The sequence below is a fragment of the Spermophilus citellus genome, assembly GCF_964194105.1.
Source record: "Spermophilus citellus genome assembly, chromosome: 14".
Taxonomy (NCBI): Eukaryota; Metazoa; Chordata; class Mammalia; order Rodentia; family Sciuridae; genus Spermophilus; species Spermophilus citellus.
The window spans coordinates 105,699,160-105,720,933 of record NC_138194.1 but is presented as its reverse complement, the minus strand read 5'-3'; the positions used below and the strand labels follow the sequence as shown (position 1 = coordinate 105,720,933).

The following is a 21,774-nucleotide window of genomic DNA, read 5'->3' as shown; positions in this document are numbered from 1 at the left end:
AAATGGGCAAAGGGAGGCTAGGGTTATAGCTCAGTGGTAGAATGCTCACATAGCATGTGTGAAGCACTGGGTTCGATCCCCAGCACCATACAAAAATAAATTATTAAATAAAATGAAGGAATTGTGTCCATCTACAACTTAAAAAAAAATCTTTAAAAGAATGGTCAAAGGACTTGAGTATACATTTCTCCAAAGAAAATACACAAATGGTCAGTGAACACCTGGAGATATGCTGAACGTGACTGGCCATTAAGGAAATGCAAATCAAAACCACAGTATCTAATGTTTTGAACAACCAATAAAAAAAAAAAAAACACAGTATCACTTCACTCCTATTAGGATGCCGCCTACGAAAAAGCAGAAAATAATACCCATGCTGGTGGGAATTCGAAGAAAGGCAGAACCTGTGGTAACTCCTGTGCCCCCAGATTCTAACCTAGAGGCACTGAAAGCAGGGGCTCAACACACGTCATACAACGACATCGACATCAGTGTCCACACCCAGTTTCCAGCTGCAGGTGATTAATGGTGGGTTGGTATGAGGGAATGGTAAGCCTTTCTCAGAAAGGCCCTTGGGCCAGAAAGCAAAATATTTCTTAAAATGGTGCTGTCACTTAAGATGGCCATCCAGATGCTAAGCAAGGACCTTACACTGGGAGAGCTTCTGTGTCAGAGGCAGAGTTTTGTTTGGGATAACAGAACAGTGCGTGAAAGAGCTGTGAAGGTCAGACAACACTGCACGAGTGCTTCATACTACCACGCTGCAACTTTGAAAATGGTTAAGATAATACATTTTATGTTATACATATTTTACCGCTATAAAAAAGCAACTTTAACTCAATGACAGGGAAAAGAATGAGTGATGTGTGGCTTTTTGTAATTTTGTCCTGTGTGGCGTTCTCTCCAATGTGGGTTCCTGGCACTGAAGAAATAGCCACAGCGGAGGAACTTCTTTTCCACTGAGAGGGTCCTCCCTTTTCCTTTTTCCTTCTGTTAAAGCACGAAGCAAAGAAAAGACCACCAACTCCAATTTAAATCACAGTTAAAGCAAGCTTGTAATTCCGACTGGCCAGGGCTGTCTCTCCCAAAACCCACGGGAATAGAAGACAGCACCCCAGCTGTCTAGGAACGCAGTTTTATAACACAAAAAGTTGCAGAAAGGGGGTGTCTTGAGAATTTACAGATAACAGCATAATACAAAGGCCGGTAGTAGGTTAATGGTCTAAATGGTTCAGTACTTAAGGAGTAAATTTAGATCCCAACGTCAGAATCTATGAGGCACCACTAAGCTTTCAGAGAGGGTTGTTATCTGGTCAGGGAAAACTAGAATTTATGAGGCGCCACTAAGGTTTCAGAGAGGGTTCTATCTGGTCAGGGAAAGCCAGGCAGGGGTGAGTTCAAGGCAGGGCAGTCATTCCAAGCAGGTTTAGAAATCGCAGTCATTTATAGTAAAGCAGAAATTAACTTTTCGTGCCTTTGTGACAAGATGGCTCTCCGTCTTCAGAGGGAATTAGCCGGGCTTTACCACTTCTCCCTGGGATGGCCTCGCGGGTCCTGCCCAGGCTGGGCTCGGCCTCCTGGCTGGGGGGCGGGGAGGGGGCGGGTGCAGCCGAGTCTCTCCAGGTCGGGAGACTGCATGAGCAGCCCTGTGGCTCCATTTTCTGTTTCTCTGAAGGAGGAGGTACTGCTTTGGGTTCAAGGGAAGAGGCCTCTTTGATTAAACAGAAGGGCTCTTTCACCCCGGGCAGGGAACAGTCAATGGGCAGGCAGTTCCGCCACCTGAGAAAGTGGCTCACCGGGGCCAGCCTGTGCGGAGGTGCGTCCTCTGGTGCTGACACATGTTGGAGCTGTGCCGCAAGGCCTGGCCACACTGGCCGCACCGGTAGGGCTTCTCCCCGGTGTGCACCCTGCGGTGCTGGGTCAGGTCCGCCCTCTGGCTGAAGGCCTTCTGGCAGTCACTGCAGGTGTAGGGCTTCTCGCGGCGGTGTGACCGCTGGTGCTGGAGGAGCCTGGAGCTGTTGTGGAGGGCCTGGCCACACTCGGCGCAGGCGTAGGGCCGCTCGCCCGTGTGGATGCGCTGGTGCTGGGTGAGGTGTGTGCTCTGGCTGAAGACCTGGCCGCAGCGGTGGCACTCGTAGGGCTTCTCCCCGGTGTGGCTTCGCTGGTGCTCCACGAGTTTGGTTTTCTGGATGAAGGCTTTCTCACACGCGTGGCATTTGTAGGGCTTCTCTCCCGTGTGAATTCTCTGATGTTGGATCAGGTTAGAGCTTTGAGCGAAGCCTTTGCCGCAGTCTTGACACTCAAAGGGCTTCTCCCCCGTGTGCGTCCGGCGATGCCGAGTGAGGATGGAGCCGTCGCTGAAGGCCTGCCCGCAGTCGCCGCAGCGGTAGGGCACCTCCCCGGCGTGCCTCCTGCGGTGGCGGACGAGGATGAGGATGGAGCCGTCGCTGAAGGCCTGCCCGCACTCGCCGCAGCGGTAGGGCACCTCCCCGGCGTGCCTCCTGCGGTGGTGGACGAGGATGAGGATGGAGCCGTCGCTGAAGGCCTGCCCGCACTCGCCGCAGCGGTAGGGCACCTCCCCGGCGTGCCTCCTGCGGTGGCGGACGAGGATGAGGATGGAGCCGTCGCTGAAGGCCTGCCCGCACTCGCCGCACTTGAAGGGCTTCTCCTCGCGGTGGAGCCGCTCGTGCTTGGCCAGGTTGGCGCGGTACCTGAAGGTCTTCGCACAGTGACCGCAAGGATGCAGCTTTTTCCCAGTGGGAATTTTCTGATCTTCTCTAACAACTAAGTTTGAATTTAAGATTTCCCCTGAGTCAGGAACTAGATTTGGGTTTTTTGACCGGTGCACACGTTGATGGTGGTTGAGGTAGGATCTCTGCTCAAAACTTGGCTCACAAGTATCACATTTGTGAGGTCGCTGATCCGTGAAAGGGCTCGACCCCAACCTGAGGCTTCCCCCAGCCTCCCGGCTGCTTTCCTGGCCGATCTGTGTGTCTGGCCTGGAGTGTTTCTGCCGCTCTGACTTATCCAGGCTTCCCTGGCACTCAGTCCTGGTCCCAGGAGCTGAAACAGCAAACAGGGCTCATTCAGACACTAGAAGGAAAGCAGGAAGCTGCTGCTGACCACGTGAATACCAGTCTGTCATCTCCACAGCTGCAGCCCTGCTGATGGAGCCCAGGACTCAGAGGTTCTGGGTCCTGCCCAGGCCCACAGCCATGAGGCTGGGAAGCATTAGAACAAGCCTTTGCTGCCCGAGTGTGACTGAGGACAACTCTGCCCACCAGTACCAAGGCACAGAAGACAAATGCTTCACAGCACCATGGAAGCCAGAGCAAGGAGGGGCTCCAAAAGTCATAGATGATGAATGACAAAGAAAAAGTAAGACCAAGGGAGTCTGAGGCAATTCCAAAATCCATGGCAGGGCAGAGGGCCACACTCGTGGCAGCCCTGCAGGAGGAAGGGGGAGGAAACACAGGCTGGGGCCCTTTGGCTCTCCCCAGAAGGACACTGCCACTCCCCAGGCTTTCTCTGAGAACCTGAAGGTGACCACCTGCATGACCACTAGAACCTCAAACTCCAGGCACCTATACGGAATGCTCTTTAATACCTCAGACCTCCATGCATTTCAATACTTACGTACAGAAGCAGATACTGGCAGCATACAAGTGGGTCCTGCCATGAGGCCCCTCAGAGGTGACATCAGTGGCCCACTCAGGAATCACCAGTACTGGCCCTGACTTGCCCACTGAATACCATAAGGCAACTCACCCCCTTTCTGAGCCAGGTTTCCCATCTGAAAAGCAGGGGTCACAGCAACATCATGAGAATAATACCAAGGTGAACAGATTGACCGTCAACAGCCCAGCACCCAACACAGTGGGTCTCAACCAGCCAGCCAGTCAGCCAGCCGGTGGTGCCTCTGACATCACTGTTCCATTCCCGGGACTTAGGGGCCTGTCCCACACCTTCAGCCAGGCCCTTGCTGCACACGGATAAGTGCAGGACAAGTGTGCTGGACATTTAGCTAGCCAAGCTCCCTGGAGGTCTCAGGAGCACAGGCTGGAGCCACGGCTCTGGAAAGGGTCTGGCACCCTGTCTACAGCTGTCTGCACACATCCTGGGACCCGCAACCCTGCTCTCAGGTACACATCCACAAACGCTGTCCCTGTGTGCCAGAGATGCATGCACAAGAACCCCAACCTGGGGACTACCAAGAGTCCTCCACAAGTAGAGGGAAAATAAATCATAGTACATTCACACCACAGAACACTGGCAACAAAACAGACTCAACTGCTGCTGCATGAAACAGGGGCACTCAGAGCTCAGCAGAAGGTGCCTGTAGACATCCAAGAGCAGCCTTGTGCCTTGGATGGGGAGTGGTGGGAAAGGACAGAGGAAGCCCCGGGCTCCTTGGAGCCATGCTTTCCCATAAAAATTCATTGAGCTTTCAACTTAGGGTTCCTCCCATTCTATAAGCATCTTCAAATAAGCAAATTTACAAAAGAAAAATTCAGGTGTGTTGATCCAGCAGCTCCTCCTTAGGACACCGTCATACAAGTGCAAAAGATGATCAGGACAGTGTCCATAGCAGCAAAAGCAGACAGGACTTTTTGGCTGGCAGCCACACAGAAAGCCCAACCCACCCACCAGTGCACAGAAAGGAAACGTGCTCAGGGGCCTGGTGGGCACTGGGTCGTTCCACTTGGGAGGCCATGCTCCAGGCTGGGCTGGGGCTCAGAGTACAGTAGCTGCTTAGCACACAGAAGGCCCTGGGTCTAGTCCCTAGCAACCCACACCCCACACAACACTCAAAAACCAAAAAGAAGCAGTGGTTGTGCATAGGTGTGGAAAGGCCATCACTAGAAAAGGAGTATCAAGAAATATTCCAGGGGCTGGGGATGTGGCTCAAGCGGCAGCGCGCTCGCCTGGCATGCATGCGGCCCAGGTTCGATCCTCAGCACCACATACAAATAAAGATGTTGTGTCCTCCAATAACTAAAAAATAAATATTAAAAAAAAATTCCCTTTCTCTCTCTCTCAAAAAAAAAAGGAAAAAAAAAAAGAAATATTCCAGAACACAGTTGAGCCTGGGCCGTGAGATTCAGGATGATAGCTCTCTAGCACTCTACAGTTGTCTAGTGAGCCAATTTCAAGGGGAATGAACTGACAGTCTCATCACTACACCCTTGTCTGACCAGCTCTGAGGGCAGGGCTCCTTGGGTCCCCAGGCCCAAGCCTCCCCTCACAGCACCTGGCCTGCACCCATGCACCCTCCCTGTCTCTATCTGGAAGCCCGTCCCTACTCTGCTCCACAACACTGTCACCACCTAGAAGATTCTGGGTGAATTTCCCACCAAGGCACCCAAGCTGACAGAGGTGACCAGGGGCCCAGCAGAGGCCGTGCAAGCTACTGAGCTAGCCCTGATCCATCTCCCCATTAACCAGACACCCTGAACCCCAACAAATGCTGGTTTAGTGGCCAAGCTGGGGAACAGCTTCCCTCACACACCTGAGCGGCTGACTCTCATGTGCACTGTCCCCTTGGCATTCTGCATGTCCACCCAGGGCTCGTCCCCTCGCTCCAGCTGTAAGATCACTCCGGGCTTGGGACCTGTAGGTCCTGCTCCTGGGAAGGAAAAGGGCCTGGGTTGGTAACCAGATGCAGGGCTATGCTGCAGGCCATCTGCCCTGGGGCTGCTAGGGGAAGGGAAGCAGAGGCATAGGGTGGTGGTAGCCTCCATATCCTCTGGAGGTTGAGAATGGGCTGGAGGTGGTCATGAAGACGGAGGCCTGTGACTGAGCTCAGGGGCTTTCTCCACCAGGAGAACAGAACTCCCCTGAGGAGGGGCCTGCCTCAGGCCTGCAGCAGGAGCTCTGTGGAGGTGTGGGCTGACTCAGGAGGAACCCCGCTTGGCCTCTCCAGCCTCTTTTCTGAGCAGGCCTTCCTGGACCAGTGCAGCAGTACCATCTTTGGTTCCATGGGTGAGGCTTCCAGCCCACACTTGCTGAGCCCTTGGACCCCAAGGCTATTCCTGGAGCTGAGGCCTGCTCAAGGGCCTTACCCAGTGAGACTAGGTTCTTGTAGGTCTCCAGCATCACTTCCCTATAGAGGTCCCTCTGGGCAGGACCCAGGCGACCCCACTCATCCTGGGAGAGGAGCACAGCCACATCCTCGAAGGTCAACTTGGTCTGAAACAACAGGATCCAGCTGCAGCCCCCAGTGTGGCCCAGGGTGGGCACCAGGGGCAGGGGCAATGCAAGCCCGCCAAGGGCAGCATCAGGTCACCCCAAGTCACACTTCTCTGCTGTCAGCACCCAGACCAGAGACACCTGACAGCATTTGACAAGAAAATTTGCCACGGAGAAAGCCCTTGCACACGGAGGACGCTTACCTGGAGTGAAACAGATGGGAACAAGGTCTCCATCGCCTGTGCCCTGGGCTTCCTGAAGGCAGTGGTCAGGAGCCTGTCACTCAGGTGCTAAGGGGAGACAGAGGGATACAGGGAGGCCCAGCCCAGCCCCCTTCTTCATGGCTGGATGCTCAGGGCTGCCATAGCAGGTCTGTTGCAGTACCTTCCCAGGCCTTCAGGCACAGACCTTCCCTGCCCGCCCCAGCCCCAACTCCACTGCCCACAGAGATGCCCCCCACCAACCCTCTGCTCCTTTGGAGGAAGACGGTATCACTCACCGTGTGTGGAGTGATAAAGACAAAACAAGGAGATGTGAAACAAAGGCACAGGGAAAAAGAATGCACAGCGGATGAAACCACAGAACTAGTGGAAGCAAATTCCAATAAATGAGTAACAAGTAATGGTAAGAAATAAGACTAGACTTAACCAGAAGCAAGAGACTCTCCAGTTAGATGCACGCAATGTACTGGGTGCCCTAAAATAAACAACACAGACAGGCTGAAAGTGAGAGCGACCAGACACTAATTAAATAGACCTGTTGTACCTACAGACCTTCTCTTCATCTTTTGAAGTTGTTCTTTTTGTCTTTGTTTTTTGGGGGGGTATGGGATTGAACCCAGGGCCTTGGGCATGTGAGGCAAGCACTCTACCAGCTGAGCCAAATTCCCAGCCCTCAACCCTCAAGTTTTTTATTGAAGAATGAAACTTACATAGAAAAGCCAACAAGTCCTGAATGTACAGCTGGATAGACAGTCACACACTGCCCACCCACAGGACCAGCACAGGGTCAAGAACAGGACCTGTTCCCAGACACCCTCCTGGCCCTGCAGCCTCTGTCCTGACCCCACAGGTCAGCTGCTAGACTTCAAGCAAGCCAGGCAGTCTCTGCTGCTCTGTGCCTGCATCTTCCCCTCAGTGTGGAGCATATGGTTAGCTATGTTATAGCCATCGAAACAGAACTGATGTCAGGCACAATGTCAGATACCCATGACCCCAGCAACCCCAGGGGCCAAGGCAGGAGGATCATAAGTTCAGAACCAGCCTCAGCAACTTAGGGAGGCCCTAAGCAACTTAACCATACCCTGTCTCTGAATAAAACACAAAAGGGCTGGGGATGTGATTCAGTAGTTAAGCACTTCTGGGTCCAATCCCTGGTACCAAAACAAACAACAACAAATACAGGTTTTTTTTTTTTTTCCCAACATATACATTGAGTTTCACACACACACACACACACACAAAAAAAAAAAAAAAAAAAAACACCACAAACCTGGTATTCAAGAAAGTTTTAGCAAATTCCAAAGGCCCATATCACTTGGCAAAATATTCTCTGATGATATTGTTGTTAAACTACAGATATCTGATAGAAAGACACACTCCCTCCCCAAAAAAGCACAGAGAAATGGAAACCAATGTAGGATCAGGTCCAAGGAAGGTGACTCAAAGAAAAAATGTATGTCCTTAAATACACCTGTTTTCACACAAGAGACAGCAAAATAAATTATCTAAGCATCCAACAGAAAATCAGATACAAAATAATAAAGTAATTCAAGGAAAAAGGTGAAATAACATAAAACACAATTTAAAGAAACAAAACAATCTCAACACTGGTTCTTTGAAAAAGTCAAAAAATACACAAATTCTGGGCTGGGATGTGGCTCAAGCGGTAGCGTGGGGTGCTGGGTTCGATCCTCAACACCACATAAAAATAAAATAAAGATGTTGTGTCCACTGAAAAAAAAATATTAAAAAAATTCTCTCTCTCTCTCTCTCTCTCTCTCTCTCTCTATCTATCTATCTATCTCTCTGGCAAATTCATTTAAGGGAAGAAAAAGTGATGGAAAAGAAAATACTATGAAGGTTTTCAGGTAAAGGTGGTGGCCTTGTCTTCTGGACTGGGATGAACTGTACTCCTGGTGGAAGCAAGGAAGCCGAGCCTGAGCCATGGCCAGCACAGTGGTAGCAGCTGAACTGACCATTGCTGTTATATAGGATTTGCCGTTATGTTTCACAAGCCATGAAGCATATGGAGCCTCAAGTAAAACAAGTTTTTCAAAGTCTACCAAAATCTGCCTTTAGTGGTGGCTATTACAGAGTGGGTTTGAAATCAAAAGGACAGAAAGGGAAGCAGCATTAATACTAAGTGTAAGCCCTACAGCCCATAAAGGAAAAAAGAAAAGAGGCTCATTGACAAATTATGTTTTTAAATCACCCAGATAAAGGAGGATCTCCTTATATAGCAGCCAAAATCAATGAAGCTAAAGATTTACTGGAAGGTCAAGCTAAAAAATGAAATAGATGTATGATGAATTTTATTTTATTTTATTATTTTTTTAAAGAGAGAGTGAGAGAGGAGAGAGAGAGAGAGAGAGAATTTTTTAATATTTATTTATTTATTTTTAGTTCTCCACAGACACAACATCTTTGTTGGTATGTGGTGCTGAGGATCGAACCCGGGCCGCACACATGCCAGGCAAGCGCGATACCACTTGAGCCACATCCCCAGCCCGGATGAATTTTATGCTCATATTAGTTTATGTATATGAGTACTGATTTTTTATGATAAAATTCCTCAGAGCTCCAATTTTTTTCGAAAATGACTTAGCACAAGCAAAAAAGAAAAAGAAAATACTATGAAGAACAAAGAAGACATAACGTGAGACACCACCCACAGTGTGGCCCAGGGCCTGGATCCCTCAGGAAAACTAAGCTGACACAGGAGAGGCTGGGGCTATGGCTCAGCAGTGGAGCACTTGCCTCGCACATATGAGGTGCCAGGTTTGATCCTCAGCACAACAAAATAAATAAAGGGGAGATATTGTGTCCATCTTTAAAAAAAATAAAGGTGACACAAGAGAAACACGTGCAGGAGCCACCAGTGACAGGTCAGTGATGCTGCCTCTCCTGCTGGTCAGCATCCTGGCCAGTGCAACATGTCTCAGATGAAGGCACACAAGCTCCAAGCAGTGGAAGAGAAAAGACAGAACTGCCATTGTTTGTGAATGGTAAAGCCATCTACCTAGAAACCTCAAGAGTCTCAATCCACAGCATCCCCTTTACTCACTCTCTCTCTTTCACTCACTGGTGCTGGGGATGGAACCCAGGGCACTCTACTACCGACCAACATCTCCAGCCCTCTTTCTTTTGAGACAGGGTCTCACTAAGTTGCTGAGCTGGCCTTGAACTTGCCAGCCGCCTTCCTCAGCCTCCAGAGTTGCTGGGATTACAGGTGTGCCCCACCATGCCCAGCCAATAGCGTCACCATATACAAGTCAAACGTGATTAAAAGAACTATGTACTAGCCAGCAGCAACCAAAAGCTGACATTACAACAGCTACAAAACTACACAATAACTAAAGTCTAACAAAAAATACATATATTGCTGGGAGCAGTGGTGCATACCCAGCTACTCAGAAATCTGAGGCAGGAGGATCATTGGGCCCAGGAGCTTGAGACCAGTCTGGGCAACGTAGTAAGATCCTGTCCCCAAAAAAAACAAAAAAAAAAAAACCATACTAAATGAACAAAATAACAAAACTTTATTGAAAGATCTTAAAAAGACTTACAGAGAAACAAAAATTATAAACAGTAAATGACTCAATATAACAAAGATGTCAATTCTCCCTAAATTAATCTGTTCAGTGCAATTACAATAAAAATTTCAATAGGACATCGCCAGGCACAGTGGTGCATGCCTATAATGCCAGCAGCTCGGGAGGCTGAGATAGGAGGATTGTGAGTTCAAAGCCAGCCTCCGCAAAGGCGAGGCTCTAAGCAACTCAGTGAGACCCTGCCTCTAAATAAAATACAAAATAGGTCTGGGCATGTGGCTCAGTGGCTGAGTGTCCCTGAGTTCAATCTCTGGTACCAAAAAAAAAAAAAAAAAATTTCAATAGGACATATGAAGTGAGACCAAAATGTCTATAAGTATCACATGAAAGAATAATGATCAAGGCAATGTCAAAAAGAACCCAGGGAGTCGGAGTTTTGCCCTACTAGACACCAAGGTTTAGGTGATAGCACTAAGCATGAGGTATAAATAGCAGGAAACAGAGTGGGAGAAGTCCATGCACGTGCTACAGTGGCCAGGGATGTGCTACTCAACAAGTGTGCTGGCACAACTGGTTTCCCACAAGAAGTTAAAGTAGGTGTCTGCCTTCTGTGATATCTGAATACATATTTCAGGCAGGTTGAGGATCTAAATGTTCTTTATAAAGTCTATGCAGGAAAAGATTGTACAATTTGACTCCGTCAAAAAGAAAAAGTCTTGGGGGCTGGGGATGTGGCTCAAGCGGTAACGCGCTCGCCTGGCATGCGTGGGGCGCTGGGTTCGATCCTCAGCACCACATAAAAATAAAATAAAGATGTTGTGTCCACCGAAAAACTAAAAAATAAATATTAAAAAATTATTTCTCTAAAAAAAATTTCTGCACAAGATAGAAGAAAAATTTTAAAAAGACAAACTGCAGAGTGAAAAGACATTTGCAAACAAGGATAAATACATAGAATAGATTTTTTAAAATTTTAAAGGAACTCAATTTTTAAAACGAGGCCGAAGGACATAGCTCACTGGCAAAGTGTTTGCCTAGCATGCCTGAGGCCCTGGGTTCAATCTCCAGCACTGCCAAAACAAAATAAAACAAAAGTATTGCAGGGTAATCCCAGCAATTTGGGAGGCTGAGGCAGGAGGATCACAAGTTTGAGGCCAGTCTCAGTTTAGTGAGACCCTGTCTCAAAAAAGGGGGATTGAGGGATATAGTTTTGTGGTAGAGCACTACTAGGTTCAATCCTAGTACTGGGGGAGGGAATGACCATAGGATATGACTTTCTAAATCATAAATAAATCAAACTGTCCAATAAATGTCTGAAAAGAATTTCAATGTCATTAAAAATCACAGAAGCAGGGCTGGAGATGTTGCTTAGTGTTAGAACTCATGCTTAGCTCTATAAAGCCAAACAAAATGAATTACAGAAACACAAAGTAAAATAAGATTTTTCTCCACATAGATAGGAAAATATAAAATACTTTGTGATAGCAAATGCTGAGGACATGAGAAGTGTTAACCAATAGAGTTACTCTGGAAATCTGTCTGATGCTACCTGGTACAGCCGAAATGCTGCAAACCTCTCAGGAAATCCAATTCTCAGGTATGTGCCCTATAAAAAATCCTGCTACTGCACTTAAGAATGTTACTATATGACTATGTATAAGAAAGAAATTTTGATGTCCCTCAGGGTAATAGGCAAGTTCAAAGCAGCTTAAAAGAACCAACCACATCAATGTCAAGGAGGAAGCACAAAGTTATAAGATTGAGTAAAGCTGTCAGACAGGGTTAACCATAGTATGATAGGTGTGTAGGGTTTTGTTTTTGTACCAGGGATTGAACCCAGGGGTGCTTAACCACTGAGCCACATCCCCAGCCCTTTTTATTTTTTCTTTTGAGACAGGGTCTCACTACGCTGCGTAGAGCCTTGCTAAATTGCTGAGGCTGGCTTGAATTTGGGATCCTCCTGCCTTGGCCTCAGGGTTTGCTGGGATTTCAGGCATGACCACTGCAACCACTGCAACCAGCAGTATGAAGATTATTAAGAGATAAAAGACAACATTAGGTTTGTAGTGATATAAGAAAACAGGCTGAAGTATATTGATCAGAAAATGGGTGCCGGGCTGGGGATGTGGCTCAAGCAGTAGCGCGCTTGCCTGGCATGCGTGTGGCCCGGGTTCGATCCTCAGCACCACATACAAACAAAGATGTTGTGTCCGCCGAAAACTAAAAAATAAATATTAAAATTCTCTCTCTCTCTCCTCTATCTCTTAAAAAAAAAAAAAAAAAAAAGGTGCCTCTGAAGAAGAGTGGGCCTAGAGCACTGGGTCTAAACACAGTTTAACTCTTTTTTTGGTAGAGCTCTACCACTGAGCTATACCACTGAGCTATATTCCCCAGCCCTTTTTATTTTTTTGAGACTATTTAATTCAGTTGCTGAGCTGGTCTCATACTTGCAATTCTCCTGCCTCAACCTTCTGAGTTGCTGGGGCTACAATTATGCACCACTGCACCTGGGTTACAATATTTTTTTCTTATTTTTAAATAATTTTTTAAAAAATATTCATTTTTTAGTTATAGTTGGACACAATACCTTTATTTCACTTATTTATTTTTATATGGTGCTGAGGATTGGACCCAGGGTCTTGAACGTGCAAGGCGAGTGCTCTACTGCTAAGCCACAACTCCAAACCTCCTTCTTTTTAAACATTCTTAGTTGTAGACGGACACAATACCTTTATTTTATTTATTTTTAAGTGGTGCTGAGGTTTGAACCCAGTGCCTCACACGTGCTTGGCAAGTGCTCTACCACTGAGCTACAGCCCCAGCCTACACTGATTTCTTTAAAAAAAAAAAAAAGCTTGAACAATTGTGGCACTATGAGAACTGGCAATTCAAAATACTGGTGTTCGTTTGGGGCTGGGGATGTGGCTCAAGTGGTAGTGCGCTCGCCTGGCATGCGTGCGGCCCGGGTTCGATCCTCAGCACCACATACCAACAAAGATGTTGTGTCCGCCCATAACTAAAATAAATAAATAAGTATTAAAAAATAAATTAAAAAATACCAGTGTTTGTTAATCCATTCTGCATACATGCTTTTATTTTAAAAATTTAGAGAAAACATATATTAAAAAGCACAAGACATGTGGGATGTGGTGTTGCATGCCTGAAATCCCAGCAGCTGGGGAGGCTGAGGCAGGAGGATTTTGAGTTCAAAGCCAGCCTCAGCAAAAGCAGTCACTAAGTAATTCAGTGAGACCCTGCCTCTAAATACAAAATAGAGCTGGGGACTGGCTTAGTGGCTGAAATGCCCCTGAGTTCAATCCCTGGTACCAAAAACAAACAAACAAAACACAAGACACCTGTAATCCCAGCACTCAAAGGGCAGCCAGGACACTTTGGTGAGAACCTGTCTCAAAAAAGCTGGGCAGCTGGGCTGGGGTTGTGGCTCAGTAGTAGAGCTTCTTGCCTAGCATGTGTGAGGCACTGGGTTTGATTCTCAGCAGCACATATTAAAAAATGAATAAAATAAAGCTCCATCAAAAACTAAAATAAAAATATTTTTTAGAAAAAGCTGGGCAGCACTGGTGATGAGGCTCAGTCCAGCTTGTGTAAGGCCCTGGGGTGGGGTGAGAGGAAGCACAGACCATGGAGAAAATTAAAAGATTTCAGATCTTTTAAAAAAATGAGAATCAATTTGGCTGGTGCCAGGCACGGTGGCGCATGCCTGTAATCCCAACAGCTCAGGAGGCTGAGGCAGGAGGATCGCGAGTTCAAAGCCAGCCTCAGCAAAAAGTGAGGTACTAAGCAACTCAGTGAGACCCTGTATCACAAAACAGGTCTGCGGATATGGTTCAGTGGTGGAGTGCCCCTGAGTTCAAACCCCGGCACCGGCTCCCCCGCCACCACCACCACCCCCCACCCCCCCAACCCCCCCCCCGCCAAAAAACATTGGCTGATGAAAAGCCTTGAAGAGCCCAAAGAGAAAAGAGGGCAGGGTGAAAAGAAGTTACATCCAATAAAATGAGGGGTTTGGGAAATGGCTACTAAAATGCAAAACGAGGGGCAGTACCTGTAAGGACCTGAGGGAAATGGGGAGGAGCATTTACAGAGGAGTAAGTCAAGCTCCTTGAAGGGCTTCGGATCACCCGGAGGACGGGGACCAAGAGCATCCCAGGACACAAGCTGACCTGTGGGGTGGCCTGCAGAGAAGCCCTGGGGCGTGCATGGGCCCTGTGAGGAGGGACTCTCAAAGTGGAGTGGGGTGGGGGCAGAAGGAATGACCCCCAGGGTGGGGGGTAGAGGGATGCGGGGTGAATACTGCAGAGGGGAGACTAGGTCTGGGGGGATCAGCACCGGGCCTTCCCGGTTCCCGGGGCGGAGCACGCTCGCCGGTGAAAGGGCCTGTCCGGGTCCCCGGGGCGGGGCTTGCTGTCAGTCGGGGAAGGGGCCTGCCCGGGTCCCCGGGGCGGGGCTTGCGGTCAGTCGGGGAAGGGGCCTGCCCGGGTCCCCGGGGCGGAAGTCGTGGTCGATGGCTGGGCTGACCCGTACCCTGAAGGTCGCCAGCAGGGTCCGCGCACAGAGGGACAAGCACTCACCTCAGCATCGCGGGACCCTGCTCGGCGTCCAGCCAATTAGAGCGGGGCGGAAGTGACGCCACGCCGAGCCTTCCCCTTGCCGGACCCCAGGCACCGCCCTGCCGCTAGGGGAAGGACTCGGCGAGTCGCCATTCAGCTGGTGGGTGCTGGGAGGGGATCCGGCACCTCTCGCGCGGCAGGCGAACGCCCGGCGCAGTAATTCCTTTCTGATGAATTCTCCCTAGTGAGCAGTGAAAGCCGTCAGCGGGTCCAGGAACGGGAAGCACCCTTTTCTGAGACAGGAGATTGTTTACAGGACAAAGTAGCCTGTTTAATCCACTGCCCCCAGCCTTGAACTTCTCTGTAAATGGGACCCAGTATCCCTCCAATTAAAACAGCGGCTCTTGAGCACCACTGCTCTGGAGCAAGCCCGCCCAGGTGGCGTGTCCCTCGCCCAGGTGGCGTGTCCCTCGGGCAAGACCTGAACCCACTTTGCCCGGGAGGGAGCAGAAAAGCCGCAGCAGCTTATGCTCAATCATAAACTGTGTGCTTTCTCTCACTCTTCAAGATGCCCCTAACCTCCCCTGCGCCCCAATCCTTCAGTGAACACCTCTCTGTGAGCCAGAACCCTAGGATCCCCATTGTGAATGAGTTTCAGGGCCAGATCCCAAAACTGCCAGGGTATTGCCTAGGTGGCCCAGGATAGGTGAGGATCACACTAGAAATGGATGCGGACCACCAGAACAAGGAGCCATCTGGCAGGCAGAGTAAGGTCTTGTCATTTAAGGACGCTGCTTACAGCCATAACCTTTCAAAGACTGTGCTGGGATGGAGTTACCATCTAGGGAATTTGGAGGTAGGACTCCTCCACCCACTCCAGTCCTACACAAGTGGGTTCAGCAATAAAAGGATCAACTACCTCGCACGTGGCGCTGTTCAGCATGTCACCGTTGCATGGGCAAACGGGAAGGTCATTTGTTTTGGTGAAAACTAGGTCAGCTGCTTACAACCTGTGGCTCCTCAGGAGCACCTTCTCCTTAACAGAGGGAAAACATCAGGCTTTATCTACAATTAATATATGCAAGTTTGGGGCCTTTTCCCGTCTTTGCACCAGAGCAGTTAGGGCCACAAGCCAACTCCTTGTGTCCAGTCTAGGGTTCTAGGCAGTTGGACAAGTTCGAGTAGATTGGAAAACACTTCAAACACCCACCACTGCTCAAAAAATGCAAAAAATGGGTCAGCAGTTTCAGAACACCAGCCTCAGGCTGGGGTTGTAGCTCAGTTGGTAAACTAGAGGGCAGGAAGTCCAGCCAAGAGGTAAAGAACTTTATAACCTTGGGGCTGGGGATGTGGCTCAAGTGGTAACGTGCTCGCCTTGCATGCGTGCGGCCCAGGTTCGATCCTCAGCACCACATACCAACAAAGATGTTGTGTCCGCCGAGAACTAAAATAAATAAATATTTTTTTAAAAAAAAAAATTTATAACCCTGCACTCTTCCAGTGACCGCTCCCCACCCATCCTACTTGCGCAGGGTGCTGCCTGCTCATGATAACCTGCACAAGGATGGTTAGACCAACTCAGATCCACGCCAACTCTGGTAAGGAAGCCATTAGGTTGGAACCCACAAGGAAAAGCTTCACAAGAACACTCAGAGAACAGGAATGTACTACCATTTGTTTGAAGGGGAAGACGTTGCTGAATTCTAGAGAACAAGGCTGCTTCCAGGAACTGGGAAAATCAGCTGTGAACCTAGTATGCACACCTACTATGAGTCCATCAAGACACTGAGGGTAAGGTCCACAGCACTAGGCTCAGAATTTGGTTCTAACCTGTTTCCTCATTTGTAAAATGGGGTCTTAGCACCACAGGGTGACTACTGAGTCACCCACCCTAGAATGTCATGATCTTGATTCCCTCCTTTTGGATCAAGTTCCTGGCCCTGGACACCTGTACCTCCTCTCCAGCCATGAAGCTCCCATGTCTCTCACTAGTGGTCTCATGGGTAAAAGTTTCTTCCTCTTCACTGTATCAAGGGGATCCATGGCAGGGACCCCTCCCTCTGAAACCACATGCACACAGCCCAACAGCAAAAGGACAAACTTTATTGAGCCCCTCAGTCCTAGTTCTCTTTTTCCTGCACGGTCTTGGTTCCACGGAGTCGCCCAGTCCGGCGGGCAGCAATGAGACCCACTTTGCGGCCAGCAGGAGCATCTCGGCGGATGGTGGAGGGTTTGCCAATATGCTGGTGGTTACCTCCTCCGAAGGGATGTTCTACAGGCTGCAGGTAGAGGGAAATGGTGTTACGAGTAGTGATGACCCCACTGCAGAAGGGTTGGGGCAAGATCAAGAATGCTGTGGCTACAAACTACCACCCAGTGCTTCTCCCACTGAAGATTCATTCCCCTGCCACAGGAGTTAGGAAAACACCTCCAGAAGGGATTTGCTAACCCACCTGCATGGTTATGCACCTTGAATACCCTACAAACTGATTGCTGGGCTACTTACATTCATGGCCACACCCCGTACACGTGGCCAGCAGTTCCTCTTTGCCTTATACTTGTGGTAGGCACGACCAGCTTTCAAGATAGGTTTGTCAATTCGGCCACCTCCAGCCACCACACCTGTTGGAGAGATCAGAATCCTCAGTCAGAGAACCTCCTCACCATTGGGTCCTTGACAGTGAACCCTTCCCTTCCCAATGCAAATCACTCAGTACTGTCATATGCATCACTCAAGAGCCACCAGACTTTTACAGCCACCACACAGAGCCCACCAGCCTCCACCCTAGTGAATCAAATTCAAGTTTCTAAGAGAGCACTCCCACTTCACTGTATCTGAAACACAAGGTAGGTCACCCAACCTCTGAATTCCCCCAAGGCAACTAACTGACCAAGTGCACTGCACCAGAGCTCTGCTTTTTCTGTGAGCCTCAGTAACTACTCTGTCCAGGGCTGGGTTTACCAGATTCTAGGGTGCTGCCAAACAAAGAACCTGGAACCAAATTCTTTCTCTCCCTCTCAACAGTAGATGCCTTTAAGGAAATCCTCGTATATGATCTTGTTTTCTCTGAAGAAACCAAGTGAATTAACTAAATGAAGTAATATCAGAAATCAGGAAGCCTGAATTAAACCAGCATACACACACACACACACACACACACACACACACACACAGGTCGAGAACCATCTGGTTCAATCTCAATCTGCTCCAAACCTGTAGGGAAGTAGGTACCACCATCCTGCTCTTTACAGCAATGAAGATTCCAATTATTTCATACTCAATCTGAAGCCCAAGGCTACCAGGTGGCAGTTCATAAGCAGCTCACAGCCTGAGCACCCACTTCTGCATTCAACGGCTGCCAGGCACTCACCGACAACAGCTCTGTTGGCCGAGGAAATGACCTTTTTGGAGCCAGAGGGCAGCTTCACACGAGTCTTCTTGGTCTCAGGATTGTGAGAGATGACCGTGGCATAGTTACCGGAGGCTCGGGCCAGCTTGCCCCGGTCCCCAGGCTTCTCCTCCAGGCAACACACAATCGTACCCTCAGGCATGGTTCCCACAGGGAGAACATTGCCAATATTGAGCTGGGCTGCCAGGAGAAGCGGAACCAGGGTCAGTACAGCCAGAGACAATGCAAAGCCAGGCTTCTTGGAAATGCCCAAAGCGTAGAGCACATTCAACATCCGGGCTCCCACCTTTCCAGACACCTCGTGGAATACCGATTCCAGGCGGGCCTCGCGGGAGGCTTCTGGCGCGGGCTACCAGACCGCAGGCTAGGTGATCCAGAGGTAGCCCCCACCTCCCCTCCGCCCCAACTTTCCTTCCCGCCGCTAGGCTCACCCTTCTTTCCGCAGTACACGAACTGGCCTGTGTGGATGCCCTCGGCGGCGATAAACAGCTCCGTCCGCTTTTTAAACCGGTATGGATCCCGGAAGACGACCTTGGCGAGGGGCGCGCCGCGGCCCGGGTCGTGGATAATGTCCTGCGTGCCGAGGTGAGGTGAGTGCGGGTCTCGGCAGACGCCCCGTCTCCCCCACCCACCGGGCAGACGGCCCCACCTTCACGATGCCTTTGATGTAACCGTGTCGCTCTGCGAAGTCCACTGCGCGCAAACGTGCGGCGCCCTTGCGGTGTTTCACATGCGCGCGGAACACGGAGCCGGCACCCTTTCTCTGTCCACGGATCACTCGGCCCATGACGGCTGGTCTAGGGGGGGAATCAGGTCAGCGTGTGGCTGGCAAGGCAGGCGCTGGCCCCGCGTCCCGCCCCATCCCAGCCTCCCGTGTTCTCATCCCTGGTCGCGCGCGCCTGCGCCTTCTCAGAACAGTCTCCCAGGTACCACGGCGGGCCCCAACGCGGCGGATGGCGGCGGATGGTCCCGAGCCCTCAGCGCCTCAGACAGACCTACCTGCTACCGAGCGCGGCCAAAAGAGGAAATGCGGCACCCGCGAGTCGCCTTATCTTCCGGGGCGGGGCCAAAGCAGTGCCCTCTTCCGGGCGCAGAGCACGCCGGGATGTGTAGTCGCCCTAGCGCGCCGCCGCTGAGCCTCCGCGCAAGCGCACAGGGCAGTGGGCTGCGGCCGGGCCAGCTCCGGAGTCTGGGGGCGGGGTGGAGGTCGCGCTACGCACTGAGTCGGCTCTTGGAGACGTGGAGGAGTTTGTCTAGGGCCACACGTAACGAGGAGCCGCGGGGCAGGCGCTCTGCGCTCGACCGAAGAGGGCTCCCGCTGATGCAGGGCGCCGGGTCGCCGAGTAGTGAATGCTCTGCCTTGGGGACCTGGTGCTTAGGGACCAAGAAATCGGGGTTGGACCAGCCGGTAGCGAATGCCCGCCGCCCGCTAGCACGGGCGCTGCTGGCCGCAGGGACTTGGGCCCAGCCGGATCCTTGAGGCAACGGGAGAGGAGCCGGGGGACCCTGGCCCTGCCTGGAGGGAGCTAGAGGGCGGCTGTGGGCGTCGACGCGAGCCGCGGGCCTCGGGGACAGAATGTCCTCCAAGCCCCGCCGGAGATGAGGATCAGGCTATGGGCAGGGGGGTCCCAGGGTGTGGAGGGGGCCAAGTGGCACGGGGTGGGGAGAGTGGGGAAAGGAAGGTGGACCAGAAGGAGAGAGAAACGAGGCAGGGTACAGCAGAGGGGAGTCCAGTAGGGTGCATGCTGTGGTGAGAGAGGGGAGTCCTCAAGTAGCGCCTCCCCCCACGAATGAGTAGAGGAAGCCATGATGGGGAGCCCATGGAGGGAGGGAAGGAAGTGAGGGCAGCAGTCCCAGTGTGTGGGAGAGGGTTGTAATCAGGACTGGGGTGGAATGGAGGCACAAGAATGGCTGAGGGAGGAGTGCCATGTGGCCACCTGCTGAAGTTAGGGGAGTCTAGAAACCTGTGCAAGAGACGCTCTGGAGTTGACAGGGGTGAAGGAGGCCACAGACCAAAGCAGGCCCAGGGCATTTCTGACAGGGATGGGGCAGCCAAAGGCTTCTCCTGAAAAGTAGGTCTGGTGGATGGCCATCTCCTGGGACTCTACCTCAGCCAGCAGCTGCCATGAGTCCAGTACCTCAACTCCCTTGGCCTTTACTCCTCCCTCAGCTGAGCTGCAGCTTTGGTCTGCTTGGGTCTCCAGTTCCTTTGCTTCGAGGCTTCAGACACCTTGCCTGCTTTTCAGCCTGTAGCCACTGCTGGGTCCCTGCAGCCCTGCCTGCCTTAAATCAACAGGATATATTATATTCCTCAGCAAGCAGGTTCTTATGTGCAGGAGAAATGCAGACCCAAATAAGAAAAACCCAGTTACCCTGGTAATCTCATCTGTTACACGAATGAGATCCCAGAACTCAGGCAATAACAGTAAGCCCCTACTAACCATAAAATTTGTAAGAACGGATTCCAATTAGAACCAGTCAGCATGGGCCAAAGTAACCTAGAGTTGTCATAGCAGTGGAGACTTGAAAGTCTGATGTCATCCTGTTGTCAATCAAAAGGTAGTCCTGGGCAGACTCTGGAAACTTCTCTGGAACCCCCAATAAAATTAAAGGGCACAAGGGTGTGCCATCCTTGTGTCTGAAAGTACCTACTGTCTCCCTTCAGAGTATCCCCTTTTCCCTTTTCCTATCCCTCGTAATAAACCCATGCCTGCCACTGGGATCTGCGTGTCCTGAATCTGAGTGGCTTGGTGGTCCTGCTGTGGGGTTCTGAGGAGTATAGTACTGGCTTCAAGTCAGACTTGGGCAGGTATATCTGGCTGGCAGCAGTGGCTTCCCCATCCACCTGCAGAGCAGCTGCTGCTTTTTTTTTTTTTTTTTTTTTTTTTAAAGAGAGAGTGAGAGAGAGAATTTTAATATTTATTTTTTAGTTTTCGGCGGACACAACACCTTTGTTTTTTGTATGTGGTGCTGAGGATCGAACCCGGGCCGCACGCATGCCAGGCGAGCGCGCTACCGATTGAGCCACATCCCCAGCCCCCAGCTGCTGCTTTTATCTACATCCTCAGGACAAAGGATGCATGGGGCCACATTGGGGCTGACACAGGGTGACAAGAACTGTGCTTATCACCTGGGACACTTGTCTGCCCTTTCTGTATACTAAGGACATGGGCCTGTCCAAGGTCTTTGGTGCCTAGATTTAACATATTGGGGTCTCATCCATCCTGTTTTCCTTTTTTAAACTTTTTAAAACTTATCTTTATTAGTTTATTTACTTTTTGAGATGATGTTGCCTGGGCTGGCCTTGGATCCTGGGCTCAACTTCTTGGTCCTCTTGCCTCAGCCCTTTTGAGTAGCTGTGACTATAGGTGTCACTGTCACCTCCTTAGCCAGGAAAGAAAAGAACAAAGAAGGGGTCACAGTCCCAGGGTCCCTTTTGACAGCCTACCCCCAGTGACCTAAGAACCTCTTGCTAGACCCCACTTCCTTAAGGTTCCACCATCTCCCAATAATACTGTCCCAGGGACCAAACCTTTAACATGGGCCTTGGGCCACATTTGACATCCAGACTAGCAGAAGGGTACAGGAAGTAGAAGGCATTGTCTCTGTCCTGCAGGCACCTGGTGGGAGTAAGAAAGGGAGGTACTCCAGATCGGGGTACCAGGAGAGGGATTTCCCCTAAGAGCTCCCACGTCTTATGCATGAGTAAGGGGAAATGTCAACAGGAGCAGGTGGAGTGGTTTGAGGGACTGGGGGATGCAGGTGTTGGGAATAGCCTGAAGGTGTCTAAAATTTTCCTGAGGAGTTAAGGTAAACTATGTGAAACCCAGTG

The 21,774-nt window shown here is 50.4% G+C and overlaps 2 protein-coding genes and 1 pseudogene across 3 annotated transcripts; 1 reads left to right on the top strand and 2 right to left on the bottom strand.

Annotated features, from left to right (window-relative positions):
- Nucleotides 1-1,792: 1,792 nt before the first annotated feature.
- On the bottom strand, nt 1,793-14,597 carry ZNF34 (zinc finger protein 34; the record flags this gene model as incomplete). The annotated part of the gene is made up of 5 exons (XM_081266392.1): nt 14,554-14,597; nt 6,393-6,479; nt 6,063-6,189; nt 5,510-5,626; nt 1,793-3,063 (listed from the first exon to the last, which is right to left on the bottom strand). The coding sequence occupies exons 2-5, from the start codon at nt 6,423-6,425 to the stop codon at nt 1,793-1,795; spliced, it is 1,548 nt and encodes a 515-aa protein (XP_081122518.1). The 5' UTR covers nt 6,426-6,479; nt 14,554-14,597.
- LOC308633436 (mitochondrial import inner membrane translocase subunit TIM14-like) lies at nt 6,690-8,774 on the top strand (annotated as a pseudogene). The gene has a single exon. The product of its transcript is annotated as a mitochondrial import inner membrane translocase subunit TIM14-like (transcript).
- Nucleotides 14,598-16,615: 2,018 nt separating the features above from the next.
- RPL8 (ribosomal protein L8) lies at nt 16,616-19,069 on the bottom strand. The gene is made up of 6 exons (XM_081266799.1): nt 18,942-19,069; nt 18,592-18,739; nt 18,374-18,515; nt 17,904-18,122; nt 17,039-17,154; nt 16,616-16,811 (listed from the first exon to the last, which is right to left on the bottom strand). The coding sequence occupies exons 2-6, from the start codon at nt 18,727-18,729 to the stop codon at nt 16,653-16,655; spliced, it is 774 nt and encodes a 257-aa protein (XP_081122925.1). The 5' UTR covers nt 18,730-18,739; nt 18,942-19,069; the 3' UTR covers nt 16,616-16,652.
- Nucleotides 19,070-21,774: the final 2,705 nt, after the last annotated feature.

What these genes read in the sequence shown, in the direction of transcription:
- RPL8 (XM_081266799.1), bottom strand. Translation starts at nt 18,729, where the DNA reads ATGGGCCGAGTGATCCGTGGACAGAGAAAGGGTGCCGGCTCCGTGTTC. An exon ending in CGTGTACTGCGGAAAGAAGG is followed by an intron (nt 18,123 to 18,373) that starts GTGAGCCTAGCG and finishes TTCTCCTGGCAG; the next exon opens with CCCAGCTCAATATTGGCAAT. An exon ending in TACGGGGTGTGGCCATGAAT is followed by an intron (nt 16,812 to 17,038) that starts GTAAGTAGCCCA and finishes CTCTACCTGCAG; the next exon opens with CCTGTAGAACATCCCTTCGG.